At 38.0% G+C, this 14652-nt stretch overlaps 2 protein-coding genes across 2 annotated transcripts; one reads left to right on the top strand and one right to left on the bottom strand.

Annotated features, from left to right (window-relative positions):
* Positions 1–1998: 1998 nt before the first annotated feature.
* Positions 1999–3885, top strand: LOC127154996 (uncharacterized). The gene is made up of 2 exons (XM_051096893.1): positions 1999–3379; positions 3476–3885. Exons 1-2 carry the CDS (start codon positions 2182–2184, stop codon positions 3613–3615), a joined length of 1338 nt encoding a protein of 445 aa, XP_050952850.1. The 5' UTR covers positions 1999–2181; the 3' UTR covers positions 3616–3885.
* A 4437-nt stretch (positions 3886–8322) lies between these two features.
* Positions 8323–14441, bottom strand: rhoac (ras homolog gene family, member Ac). The gene is made up of 5 exons (XM_051096744.1): positions 14302–14441; positions 12934–13089; positions 12479–12599; positions 11411–11541; positions 8323–9225 (listed from the first exon to the last, which is right to left on the bottom strand). The coding sequence occupies exons 2-5, from the start codon at positions 13087–13089 to the stop codon at positions 9052–9054; spliced, it is 582 nt and encodes a 193-aa protein (XP_050952701.1). The 5' UTR covers positions 14302–14441; the 3' UTR covers positions 8323–9051.
* Positions 14442–14652: the final 211 nt, after the last annotated feature.

Genomic DNA, 14652 nt, shown 5'->3' on the forward strand with positions numbered 1-14652 from the left:
CCTGAATGATCCAAAGCTGTGCTTTTTTTTCTGTTTAGTGATGGTTGTTCATGAGTCCCTTGTTTGTCCTGAACAGCTTAACTGCCCGGTGTTAATCCGAAAAATCCTTTAGGTCCCACAAATTCTTTGGTTTTTCAGCATTTTTGTGTATTTGAACCCTTTCCAACAACTGAGGGACTCAGATAAGGGGTAAGATCGGGAAAGGTCCTCAAAATAAGAAAAATGTACACATGTTCATTCTGTTCATAAGTTTAAACCCCTGGCTCTTAATGTGCTCTTAATCAGCTGTGGTCGTAAACTTTTGAACGGGGTCATTTTTATAAATTCAACCATTATCTTCTCTTGTGGACTATATGTAAATGTCTTTTATGTGAAATATCTCATTCAGGTCAGTACTAAATTGCAAAAAAAATAAATAAAAATAAACATTTTGTAGGATCCCTCTTATTTCGGTAAAATAATTAATATTTTGCAGATTCTGGAAGGTGTATGTAAACTTTTGACCTAAACTGTACTTGTGGTCTTCACACCCACTTAAACGCTTGGGCCAAATGCAGTAAATAAGTTACGTAAGTAGACAAGTATTCAGGTGCAAAGACTGCAAGTATGGATATTTGGACAAGACACTACCTTACCTCCAACCCGGATCAAACACACCTGGAGCAAGGCTGGAACTAAATTCTACAGGTATGCTAATATCTAGGAACAGGATTGGACACCCCTGCTGTAGGGTGTCCCATTTATCATTTCAGGTTCCAGAAGAGTGCTCAAAAGCGCCCCCATGTGACCTTTTGCTGAGCACATGCATCACCGAAGTGTTGACTTTGGAGGAGGGCTGAAACTCAACCTCAATTTGGCTATGTTCATATACTCTGAATAGCATGCAAATGTTTGACCTACTACATACATTTCCCAAAATGTGCAGTATACAACAAAGCACACAGCACAGAATACTGTACTCCACTTGACCTTGCATTTCCAGTGTGAGGAAGGAATGAAGAAAGAAAATAATTCAACTTGACGCTATTGACATGACACTTAGGCTATGCCCAAAACTGCATATTCAGAGTAGGTCCATCTTTTGAATAAGCGATTACTTTGTTTATCTTATGCGTCATTCTATAATTGTGGGTACATCTCATGTCTGTGAAGTATATTTTTAATATATTTTCATCAATATAAAGCCACGATGCTTCTAGTACACAATAACATTTTTCCCAATCACACTGCTATATGTTGAAAAAGCCATTTCTTTTGTTCAGAAATAATATTCTTATCACATACAACGCTGGTATTCAGCTGTCCAATTTTGTAAAGTTGCTCATTCTACTCTGCATTTAAGCATGAAAATGACCTCAAATATAAATCCATTTCACAGTTTTGCCTTCAGTTAGATTAGGTTGTCAAGACATTTGGGTGTGCACTTCAAAAATAATAAGTGTTTTTGTGATATAACACAAATTTGTGTCCTCACAAAGGAATGGTTTGTCTCATTCTCACATAATTTGCACAATATGTTGATATTTCCTCTAGAAGCAGATAGATGAAATAGCAAACCTGTGTCAAGACTGGAGTAATTGACTGTCAACAGTGTTACACAAGTACTATTGCTGCAAATTTTAACAAGACAATTTAACTAAAACTTGTTTCTAAACATACCATATGCTCAGTAGTTCTAGGCTTCCATGTTGAGTATAGGCCCAAAACACTAAAATTGTCAACTAAGTTACCTGTCAACTATGTTACCCAGTAAAGGTAACATGGTGGACAGTAGCAAACATAGATGGTATTTTATGCACATATTCCTACAGATCACCTTTATTTATATAGCACTTTATACAATATAGATTGTTTCAAAGCAGCCATGTAATGTCATGTTTGGGGTTTTGGGAAACTTTATAGAATGAGTAGGTCATCTGGGTACTTTTCGCTTACATTTTCAAATTCAGACATACTCTTCTGTTCACATACTGTTTTTTGCCTATTATTACACGGCTCTCTGGAATGCTTGATTCTGATTGGTCAGTTGAGACATTTGCAGGTTCGTTCTTTTCAAATAATAACCGCTCCAAAGTAATAACGCATAGCCGGTACTACTTGTATGTTTGAAATCCCTCCGCGCCAACAAAGATTACCGTTTGGCGCCATCTTGTGAGAAACACTGGACAACCACAATTAACAATGGAAAAATTCGACATTAATTTTAACATGTACGGTAAAAACAAAACGTTTGAACAGTGGATAGATTCGGACGAATCAAATGACTCCCCAATTAAGACGAAAAAACGAAAATTGAACTACGAAGAACAAACAACGACAAGACACAGAGAGCTTACTGAGACTGAACTTGACAAAATAGAGCATGACAGCTACGAAGCCAACACACAAAAAAATACAGAATGGGCAATAAAACTTCTCAAAGACTGGCTAAAAGAGAAAAAAATGGAGACAGACTACGACAAGTATGAAGCAGAGGATCTTAATAAGGTATTACGATCATTTTATGCATCTGTTCAAAGTGCGAAGGGTCAGATTTATTCAATAGCCAGCTATATGGCCATCAGGACTGGCATTGCCAGATATTTTAAAAAGTTTGATATCCTGAAAAGTCCAACCTTCAACTCCAGCAATGCAGTTTTTAAATCTACAATTAAAGCCATTCGTAAAGCTGGCAAAGACATTAGTCACCATCATCCACCGATCTCACCAGCAGACATGCATCTAATACGAAACTCCGATGTGCTGTCGCCCGACACAGCAACTGGTCTAGTTCGGAAAGTGTGGTTTGATGTACAACTACATCTAGCAAGACGAGGCAGAGAAGGGAACCGAGATTTAAGAAGGGATTCTTTTACCATGAAATGTGACGACAATGGCACCGAATACATTACTCTGTCCCACAATGCAGAGACTAAAAACCACAAAGACCCGAAAGATCCATGTAAAGAAAATTACAGAGGCTGCATCTTCGCTGAACCCAACAACCCTAAGTGTCCTGTTGCTACTTTCAAAAAATACCTGGCACTCTGTCCGTCAGACGCAGACGCATTTTATCTTCATCCACTACGACAAAACCAGGAAACACTGAACAAAAGAACAGTCTGGTACTCTAAAGAGCCGATGGGACATAACTACCTTGCCAAGATGATGCCCACAATCAGCGAAGCAGCTGGCCTCTCACGAAGATACACAAACCACAGTTTAAGAAGCACGGCTGTGCAACTTCTCTCGCGTGCCGGACTGGAAACGAGAGAGATTATGACTGTGACCGGACATAGATGTGAAAGCAGTCTTAAGACTTACTGGACTCCGACCACCGCTGACAGACAGAAATGGAGTAGTATACTCTCATCAAATCCTGACAACAGCTTGGCAAGCAGTAAGTGTTTGTATTAAATATAATATTTATCATAAAATTCAATCACCAACATAGTTTAATGATAAGTTTTTTTTTTATTATTTCTATGTTTTTTAGGTGCCATCAACAAAAAGTCCATAGAGAAAACTTTAGCTGACTCTACCAAAAACATCAACTTCAACATCCCCGCTGGGACCACATTTACAATGTCACAGTTCACAATTAATGGAAACGTGCAATTTAATACTTGTAAATAAATAAAATACATCCGTTATTATATATTCATATGTAGATGTTATAAATTGTCTTACTAACATTTGAATGTTAGTCACTATATCGTTTCGCGGAAGGATAAAAATGTTAATTTAAAACAAATATGCCAATAAAATGTTTCAAATTCATATTCATGTCCAGTTTTTTTCCTTATGTGGCAAGTAGCCGTGTAATAAGCGGGATAATGTACAGGCAGCCTGTAGTTATCGCGAAATAAGCCCCTTCAGCGTGATACAAGACCCTCCGCTTCGCGTCGGGTCCTGATCACACTGTCGGGGCTTATTTCTGCGATAACTACCGGCTGCCTGTACATTATCCCTTACTTATACATATACAGTCATGTGAAAAAGTTAGGACACCCTATTGAATTTCATGGTTTTCTGTATCAGGACATAATAAAAAAGGATCTGGTCTTTGGCAGGTATACCGTTTCCAGTGTAGTTTACCCTTTAAGCCACTAGGTTCCTCTAATGTTTTGACATGGTCATATTGAGTGACTTTTAACCTTAATAGCAGCCATCTTGCTGTACTCCGTTGATGCTGATAGCCACACAGTCAATGCAGCTACCGTTCATCTGTTCATTATCCTTGCAATAGTTTATAGGAGCTTTGTCTGTAAGTACCTTATGTCTTTCTTATGTTTGGTATTGGTGACATTACTCATGATAAACTTAATGTTTAGGGAGATTAATTTCAGAACAGTGTTACATGAATACATTATTATTGCGTAAGCTATATGCAGTTATCTCTTAATTGAACTGTAACATTCCTTTGACGCACATTTTTTGAAACTTGTTTTCCGTTGTATTTCAGTTTTACTCCGTTCCATTTGTATTTGAAGTGGTGGTTACAATAAACCCATGCTTCAGTTCACGTCTCTGTGGAAGGAGTTATCTACCTGCCTAGTTAAAGAAAGGGAACTCTTTTATGAGGGCAGAATAGTAAAAAGACAAACACTGATTGCAGCTGTCAATGAATAGAATTTCAAGAATTTCTGCATTTACCTAACAGAATGTCTTTATCAGAGAAACAAATTCTAAAAACCAGATCAGTGTGTTCACTATCGTCAAGACGCTCAAGCAAGTCTGCAGCAAGCGTAGCCACATTTGAGGCCCGCGCAAAGGCAGAAGCTACACTGACTAGAGCCACATTTGCGCAAAAAGAGAGCTCAAATACAAGCTCAGCTTAAAGTGGAGGAAACTCGTCTGGAGGCTACTCTGAATGCACTGCAAGAAGAAAGAGAGGCAGAAGCTGCTGCAGCGGAGGCATCCGTGTTTAAGGCGGCGGCAGAGTCGGGGGGAATAGAACAGCTATCTGAGGGCCAAGAGTCTTCATATGACTTGCTGCAAAGGACTGAGAAATATGTAGAAGAACAGCACAAACATAAAGAAGGGCATTTATCAATGCTTGCAGAGACCACTGAACACAAGCCCTTGGCTTCATACTCAGTTAATCTGCTACAGCCTCAAACCACCATGCAGGATAGTCCTTTTCAGGACTTGCCAGTGAGACAGGCACCAACTCAAATCATCACAAATGCTGTTACACCCCTTAGCTCCCATACTATGCATACTCAAGCTGAATCCATCAAACAAGAAGGTGGAAACACATCACAGTTTAATTCAGCATTGCCTGATGCATTACCTGCTAGACACAACATTACATTTACCACCCACTCACCCTCTCATCGGAATGAGTTCCATACTGCTCGCTCAGATGTGTTTGAGCTTGCAAAGTTTCTGGCCCGCCGTGATCTTCTGACAGGCGGACTTTCAAGATTAAATGATAAGCCTGAAAACTACTGGGCATGGAAGTCCAGCTTTTGCAACGCTATTAAAGGACTCGATCTTAAGCCTAGTGAAGAACTAGACCTGCTTGTTCAGTGGTTTGGCCCGGAATCGACTGAACATGCAAGACGCATTAGATCAGTTCACATCAATTATCCAGTTGTTGGCCTCAGCATGGTCTGGAAACGGCTTGAGGAATGCTATGGTTCTGCCGAAGCTATGGAGGCAGCTCTCTTTAACAAACTTGAACGTTCCCCTAAGCTGTCGAACAAAGACCCTCAGCATCTCGGAGAGCTATGGGACCTTCTTCTTGAGTTGCAGACAGCCAAAACTGATGGTTATCTGCCTGGTTTGACTGTCCTAGATACTTCACAAGGCGTCAGCTTCATTCTAGAGAAACTTCCATACAGTTTACAAGAAAAATGGATGTTGCAGGGAACTCGTTACAAACAAGAGTATGGCGTCAGCTTTCCCCCATTTTCATTCTTTTGTAATTTCATTTGTGGCAAGTTGAACATCAGGGACGTGTCTTCACTGAGGGTGCTGTAAGAGAGGCTGGCTTTTGGATCATAGGTGGTAAAAGGCGTGTGATCTTTCAGTGTGTTCATTGTCGCAGACTGCGGGGGAAGATTTCAATTCAGAAGATGTCTGACTTGCCTCCTGAAAGGCTCAGTATAGACCCTCCATTCTTCTTTGTCAATGGATAACTCCAGCTTTATAAACACTTTGTCGTTTCTTCGCTGTTCGAAGTCCAGCAAAGCAGTTGCGGTCAGACTGTGGCACCAACTTTTTTGGTGCATGCAAGGAGCTGAAGATGGAGTCAATTACAGATGACAGAAAGGTACAAGAGTATCTAAATGACAAGGGATGCTCTTGGGTGTTTAAGCCCCCTCACTCATCTCATATGGGGGGAAGTTGGGAGCGTATGATCGGCGTCTCAAGACGGATCCTTGAATCTATGCTACAAGGATTTGGTCCGTCAAGGTTATCCCATGAGGTTTTGATCACCTTCATGGCTGAAGTGACAGCTATAGTCAACACCCACCCACTGGTACCTGTGTCAACAGATCTAGACGCTCCCTTAATTCTGACCCCAGCAACTCTACTGACTCAGAAGTCTTCAGCGGTTCTTTCTCCACCAGGAGAGTTTGGTGAAAAGGACCTCTTTGTTCATCAATGGAGGCAAGTCCAAAGCCTGGCCAATACGTTCGGGATCGTTGGAGAAAGGAATATCTCACAACCTTACAAAACCATAGAAAGAGGCAGAATGAGACGATCCTAATTGTGCTTACTGATGGCATCTTCCGGATGCCAGACGGGGAGTATACCATTTCTAGTGTAGTTTACTCTTTGAGCCACTAGGTGATGCTTTTCCGTTAAAAGCTGATGCTGATAGCCACACGGTCAATGCAGCTACCGTTCATCTGTTCATTATCCTTGCAATAGTTTATAGGAGCTTTGTCTGTAAGTACCTTATGTCTTTCTTATGTTTGGTATTGTTGACATTACTCATGATAAACTTTATTTTTACCGAGGTTATTTTCAGAACAGTGTTACGTGCATCTACATTATTATTGCGTAAGCTATATACAGTTATCTCTTAATTGAACTGTAACATTCCTTTGACGCACATTTTTTGAAACTTGTTTTCCTCTGTATTTCAGTTTTACTCCGTTCCATTTGTATTTGAAGTGGTGGTCACAACAAATCCATGCTTTAGTTCAAGTCTCTGTGGAAGGAGTTATCTCTCTGCCTAGTTAAAGAAGGGGAACTCTTTTATAAGTTATGGCAGAATAGCAGATCTTAAAATTAGGAAAATAAATCCTCAGATAAACATCATCATGTGACATCACACTGTGTCATTATTTATTTAAGAAAACTACAGCCAAAAGGGAAAGGCCATGTGTGACAAAGTTAGGACACCCTATGAGTCAATTGCCTGTAGATCCACTTTTAACAGCAATAACTTGAAGCATTCATTTTCTGTGTGACTTCATCAGTCTCTCACATCATTCTGGAGGAATTTGGACCACTCTTCTTTTCAACGTTGCTCCAGTTTATTGTGGTTTGTGGGCATTTGCATTATTAGGATTAAATGGGAACAGTATCCTCCTTTTTTGCGGTAAGAGTGGGCGCGGCCATTTGTAAATTTTATGGGTCTGGCTTCCGGTCTCATCCGTGTCCAGCTATTTTTAGCTGTACAAAACATCTTGTTTTGCTGCTTAATATTGCATCTGGTGTGTTTTACCATATTATTGGGGTTCAAGGGCGTAGCGCGTCAGATTTGATCGTGAGCCTGGCGAAATTTTCAGGTATTTTGTTTTTTTTTAAACCTACTTTTGCAACTAGTTTCTGCATTTTTCGCCCAATCGGAAGAGTGAATATCAATAATTACTTTTGACTCACTGTCGCTAAGGGGTGCCAAAAAGTTAGAAAACTCAAAACACTAACTAGATCTGAGGTCACAAGGAAAAAACAAACAAACAAGTATCACCACTTGGTGGTGCTGTTAGAGGGAAAAAAACACATAAATGGCTATAACTGCGCAACCATTTGCCCTTTCAACATGACAATTGGTGTGCACGGTCTTGGTCCAACGTGCCACAAGTGTTTGCAAGGATATTTGTGTATCTCAAAAAAACATGGCCACCATTGGCCAATTCAAGGGGTCTGAGAGATATTGCCCCTGGGAGGAGGCAATATTGCATTTTTCAAGAGTTTTACCATTTACTGCACATTGTTATTCTTCTCTGTATTTTCCTATAGCGGCTAATGAAGCGGAAGTCTCGTCCATAGGCTTACTTATGCATTTGAAAAATACTGTGTAGTGTACACTGTGCAGTATTGAGTAAGTAGTACCCCTTTATGAAACATGCAGAAGATAAATAAATGACTTTTCAAATCTGATTTTCTTTAAATTTTATTTCTAAATGCAAATGATTAAAAAAAAACTGTATGCTTTAAATAAATCAGTTTCACTAAATGGTTTAGATCCCTAATGTACAGCCCAGAATCCTTTGAGACGTCAGCTATAAAAAAGGAAAAAGCCTGAAGTGGGAGGTTAAACACAATACAGCCCACTTCAACGTTCAGTGTGTGCTTTAGTTGAGCACAGAAGATTTAAACAGAATAAAGCCGGGCAGATACACGCATATACAATGAAGAGATGGCGACCTGGAGACAGACATGCGCTCATTTGACACAAACATTCATATTCTTACATATACAAACATACATACAATCTGTCCAATGCACAAAACAGTCGCTGAAGACAGGACGCTTATTAAAGAACCTGTTTGTTCGGGACTAAAGAGTTGGGGGGGAGAAGAATAACATCAAATATCCTAGGTATAGAGTCCGTTTAGAAATCCCATTCATCTCATTTTTTTTGCTTGATGTGACCAGTAAACTCTTAAGCCCAAACTTTGTGATGACAGGAAATGATGTCATCTTGTTTCCAACTTGTTTCTGAAGTCTTTCCGCTGGTCTCTCGTGGTTTGTCTGACATGATGTCCCAGTATCAGTCCGATACGCTGACTGTACTAGGACATGAATGCTAGGCTCGTCCCATCCCTCCCTCCCTGCTCTGAAGTCTCCTGGGCTGTTGACTGACATCCTTTCTTCTACAGGTTTCTATAACAGCAGACAGCCAGTCTTTTTGCCACGTTTCCTCGCTTGCAGCGCAGCCCTGGTGGCCATCTCAAACACCTCCCTCACACCATCTTTCGTCTTGGCTGAGCATTCTAAATAACCAAAGGCGTTGATTCGATTGGCCATGTCTCGCCCCTCCTCTGGCTTCACAGGCTCCTAAATGAAGAAATATTAAGATATTATTACAAGCATGTCTAAGTGACTACCCAATCCACCTTATTTTTCCCATAAGAGCGGGAAAATTTTCAATTTTTCCTATCTTTCATTAACATAAAATAAATGTTAAGAGTAACTAAGCTTACAACAGCGTTCATACAGATACTGTAAAATGAAACTCCAGGACGTTCAAGGACTTTTCAAGCACTAATCTTTTGATTTTCAAGGACTTCAAATAATGTCTTCCATTTCAAGTGATTCATGATCCGTGCTCCAAATCTCTCATGTGAATCAAATGATTCGCAATCCACACTCTTAAGTCCCGATCTGAATTTAATTTAGATTGGGACTTTAAATTGCATATCGCGAATCATTTGATTTTAATCATTCAGTTCGCTAAATGATTCACGAACCTGTTCCGATCTAAATCAAATGATTCACGATTCGCACCCCAAAGTTCTGACCTAAATCAAATGATTTGCGTTATGTGGTTTGAAGTCCCAATCTGGAACAAATGATTCTCGATACGTGGACCGATTGGAGCGTTTCGAAATTGTAGGGCTGCACGATTATGACAAAAATCATAATTGTCGATTACTCCCTTGATATTGTAATTGCGATTATTAATTACGATTATCACAACTTATTGAATGTTTTGAATAGCTTTATACCATTGTTTAAAGCACTGCATGCCACCTTTTTATATATAGTATCTTCTAAAAAAAAGTAAAAATGTAAAAATTAAAACAATAATAAAAAAAAAAAAAAAAAAAAAAAAAAAAAAAAAAACTTAAGATAACCTGTAGGAAAAACACCCCCACACCCACACGTTAGGCAAGCAAAATAATGTAAGTGTAATTGTAATCACGATTAGAAATTCGATTAATTGTGCAGCCCTATGAAATAGTGAATTATTTAGCAACGCAATGGTTTAACTGATTCTGAGTTTCGAAAAGCTTTGTTTCACCCATCACTACGTGCTTTTTTAAAATTGTTGTGAGTGATGTCGAAAGTCGAAAATTAATGGCTCTTTTAATTTGGTCTGGTTTTTGCTAGTGAATCACTTGATCACATGATCAAAGTCATGAGTTATCATCAATCGGAGCGGTTCCAGCATAAATGACTCAATTAATTTGGTTAATCTCTTCCTCTATTCACTTCTTCAGCCATGTTTACACAACACTGTCATTTTACTACTTGCTTAGCTTGACTGTTTTCTGACATTAACTGAAATAAGCAAAAAGTATATGATGTTTTTTGAATTGCATGAAATTTTGCGTGGAAAGATGTGTGCTTATTGACTAAATTAAACACTTATTTTCATAGATACATCGTCTTTCAATAATTCAAGCACTTTTCAAGTACCTCTTTAGGAATACTGCTATTTTCAAGGGTTTTCCACACCTTAAATTTCAAAAAGTCAAACTCAAGTACTTCAAGCACTTTAAGCACCTTGTACGAACCCTGTTCCAATGAAAACGGATGTGACTTATACTTCCAGCTATTAAAAAACATCTGAAAATATCATTAGTCCATACAAAGTTGTTTGTTATAAACCATATAGTTTAAAAGGCTGAGCAACTGATTGAATTTTGGTATAAATTACCATCAATTTTTGTTATATGGAAAAGAGGAGCTTGGACATTTTGCAGTATTTAAAGAAGTAATTCACCCAATAATTTAAATTTGCTGAAAATTTACTCACCCTCAGGCCATCCAAGATGTATACGAGTTTGTTTATCAGAGCAAGTTAGGAGGAATTTAGCATTGCATCACTTGCTCACCAGTGGATCCTCTGCAGTGAATGGGTGCCATCAGAATGTGAGTCCAAATAACTGATTAAAAACATCACAATAATCCACAAGTAATTCAAACCACTCCTGTCCATCAGCAAAGTGGCATTTTTCACTTCAAACCTTTACTTCTGGGTAAAAAAAAAATTCTCCATTAAAAGCAATATTATGCACAGACTTGTGGATTATTGTGATGTTTTTATCAGCTTTTTGGACTCTCATTCTGACAGCACCCATTCACTACAGAGGATCCATTGGTGACCTAAATTGTTTCGGTGAAGAAACAAACTAATCTACATCTTCGATGGCCGAGTAAATATTCAGCTAACCTTAATTTTTGGGTGAACTATTCCTTTAGGAATCATAGATTGTACTAAGTAAAAAGGCCCTGCCTGTTTCATTTTGGCAAGTTCCCTTCGTGTGTGCTCATCATTTCGGAGATCCTTTTTGTTGCCAACGAGGATGATGGGAACATTCGGACAGAAATGCTTCACCTCTGGTGTCCACTTTTCTGGAATATTCTCTGTGATGAATTAAAAGGAGAGACAGTGATGATTGTATTAACCATATTTCAAATATTTTATTTACATTATTTTTAAATTATGACAAGCATATTAATGGCTTAATGGAGTAAATCATTTCCCCCCCCAAGAAAATTCATAAAAACTAAAGCTGAAAATGAAACTCCATCCTTGTATGTTACCTCAGTTTCGTACGAGTTAATGTGCATGTCTGTTTACATCTTGATGTAAAGACTTGATAAAAACAACATCATTCTTTAAAATGCAGTTCTGCTGGTATATTTGTCACTTTGATGTGAAAAAGCACTATTTTTAGACCACAAGTGAAGGTTTCACGATTCAGTTCATTACAACATTTGATTTATTCTTAGCTGACTGGTTTTAAGAGAAACACTCTTAAGGCAGTGATAAAACGGAGGTATTCAAGAATAACAAAGTATAAGAAAATAGACTGGGTGAATTTTCATTTCATGCTGACTTCAAAGTTGTCATGAAACTTAAATATTGACAGATCTCTTCTTCTGTACTCTGACGTACATCCAATTATAATGTATTATCATAAAAGAAAAAAAAAAAAAAGGGGACTTGGTTCAATCCATCGATTGTTTATTGGATTTTGGGATGTGAGCATTTGAGAAGAGACTCATGAATGAAAACTTGCATTGGTGGAATTAAGCAGACTACATTATTTCACCAGAAATTTAAGTTAAGATATTCCGATTAAAAATTATGAGGTCAAACATTAAGGTGAAAAAAAAAACAAATGTGCACAAATGAATCGTTTACAGTACAATCAATAATATGCATTTAGAAAATGTATTAATTTCATTTTCATCTCATGCTCACTTTAATCTTAAAAATGTGTTATCTTTTTAAAATTAAGAATTAAAGTGTGACAACTGGGCTAGTAATAGCTAATTGTTTATGAGGACGTCTTACCCAAGCTATCAGGACTGTCGATGGAAAAGCACATAAGAATGACATCTGTGTCAGGATAGGACAGAGGTCTTAACCTATCATAGTCCTCCTGTCCAGCCGTATCCCATAAGGCAAGCTCTACCTGTAAGAAAAAGAGATACAGTTCTTGTACTAAACTGTCTCAGAGACATAGCACAACAACATTGGCCACTAATAATTATGAATCACAGGTTTGTGTCTCATCTGTCTGGACTACGCTAATCCGGTCTATATCTATATGACTTTGGTGCTGCATGTATAGCACTACATCTATGCAATGGGACAGGACAAAATATTTAATATTCTTGTTGGTGATGCATTTTGGTATGCCAAGTTCACACTGATAGGTACCTTTATAGATTTAAACTTCAATAGCAAAAATATTTACATAATTACATAACATTCTTCCAATTGTTCACAAACGCATGTTTTCATACCTGTTTTCCATCGACCTCAATGTCTGCAACATAGTTCTCAAAAACTGTAGGCACGTAGACTTCAGGAAACTGATCTTTACTGAAAACAATAAGCAAACAGGTCTTTCCACAGGCTCCATCACCCACTATGACGAGTTTCTTACGAATGGCAGCCATCTGCAGAGGAGAAAGATGAGACAAATGATAAGCAAAAACAGATTTACAGATAAGAAGCATTTTCAAAGATAAGGATTAAAAAGCAGCTTTTAATTTGGGGAAATGTAAGGTTTAAGATAGATAGATAGATAGATAGATAGACAGACAGATAGATAGATATTAAATTCAAATGTGATATGTGAATCATTTCTACAGTCAACATGAACCGGAAACACAGCTGCGGAAGTATCATTTGACCGGAAGTTACAGCGCATCTGTATCGCTATGTTTAAAAAAAGAAAGAAAAAAGCTAACTTTTCACAAATGTTGACTGAACGATAAAGCCTATAACGTTAAAACACCACATTAATGATTATGTACGTGTATTATTGCGTGTAAACATCGACATATTGATATATTGAAACCGTCATGTCGCGAGGCCTGTTACCGCACCCCACCATCAAAACACTCACAACATTCATCCACACAAATAAGACAATAACACAACAGATATCATTAAGAACCACCCAAATTCATATTCTAACATGGAAAATAAGATTTTTATTTATTTATTTTTTAAACAGGCTCGCCGTGCAAGCGATAAATGTGAAGTATGAGGGCCGGTTAGCCAATAGCCGACATTTCTCAGAAAAGCACCGTTTTAAATCAACTTTAAATAGAAAAGGGTCGACACCCCATTACATAACTGTACAAAAGCTTTAAGAAACAAGTGTACAACATTATGCCACGAGCATTTATTTCGCTATAATCCTTTAGGAAAGCTGTGCAAGCGAAACTGGCTATAAACAAAGATCAAACCGAAGTAAAAACAAAAATAATGTTCGATTTAATCTACCGAAACATTGATTTTAACACATCAGACGATTTTAAACTGTGGATTTTAATAATCGTTTTAAATAGTCTCGTTGATTCATCTTATGTAAAGATAAAAAGCTGAAAGAAAAAGCATAGAAAGCAGATCGGATTCATATCAAGTTTAATCGCGGCCATCTGAACTATTTTAACCAGTTTGCTCAAACTAGCTGCCATGAATCATCGGCACCAATTATGCAACTTGTGTGAAAAATATATATTTACAGTCACAGGCCGTTAAACAGAAAGGAAATCGAACAATCGGTGAAAATGCGCACGATCTGACGATTTCCTCACCAAACGCGATCTCCCATTGTCGTTAACTTTATGTATTTACACAAAACATTTAAAAACATTTACCGTTTTCTTTTTGTTGTGCTCCGGGGAAGTATCGGCTTTCCTGTCTTTTCCTGGCTGGTTTTAAAGTCCGCCCATCTTCAGTACTGCCACGAAACAACACCCGCCCATACACCCCACAGTCTTTCATTACTTGCCTTCAACAACCGTAAGTTGTTATGTCCTGGGGCTGTCTTTTATTAAAACCAGCAGATTTGAACTGTCAAATTAAAGCCACGTTTAATATTAAATAATATTACAATTATTAAAATATGATAAAACATTTAAAAACATGATGATCTGAACAAAGAATGAGTCATATGCATCATTTTAATATTGTGTACAAATTATGAAAATATTTATTCACCATTTTCA

The sequence above is a fragment of the Labeo rohita genome, chromosome 23, assembly GCF_022985175.1.
Source record: "Labeo rohita strain BAU-BD-2019 chromosome 23, IGBB_LRoh.1.0, whole genome shotgun sequence".
Taxonomy (NCBI): domain Eukaryota; kingdom Metazoa; phylum Chordata; class Actinopteri; order Cypriniformes; family Cyprinidae; genus Labeo; species Labeo rohita.

Coding starts and splice junctions, on each gene's coding strand:
- rhoac (XM_051096744.1), bottom strand. CDS start 13,089: ATGGCTGCCATTCGTAAGAAACTCGTCATAGTGGGTGATGGAGCCTGT. Junction 12,600..12,933: donor TTGAGGTCGATGGAAAACAG/GTATGAAAACAT, acceptor TTTTTCTTACAG/GTAGAGCTTGCCTTATGGGA. Junction 9,226..11,410: donor AACTTGCCAAAATGAAACAG/GCAGGGCCTTTT, acceptor TTCTTCATTTAG/GAGCCTGTGAAGCCAGAGGA.
- LOC127154996 (XM_051096893.1), top strand. CDS start 2,182: ATGGAAAAATTCGACATTAATTTTAACATGTACGGTAAAAACAAAACG. Junction 3,380..3,475: donor TGACAACAGCTTGGCAAGCA/GTAAGTGTTTGT, acceptor TATGTTTTTTAG/GTGCCATCAACAAAAAGTCC.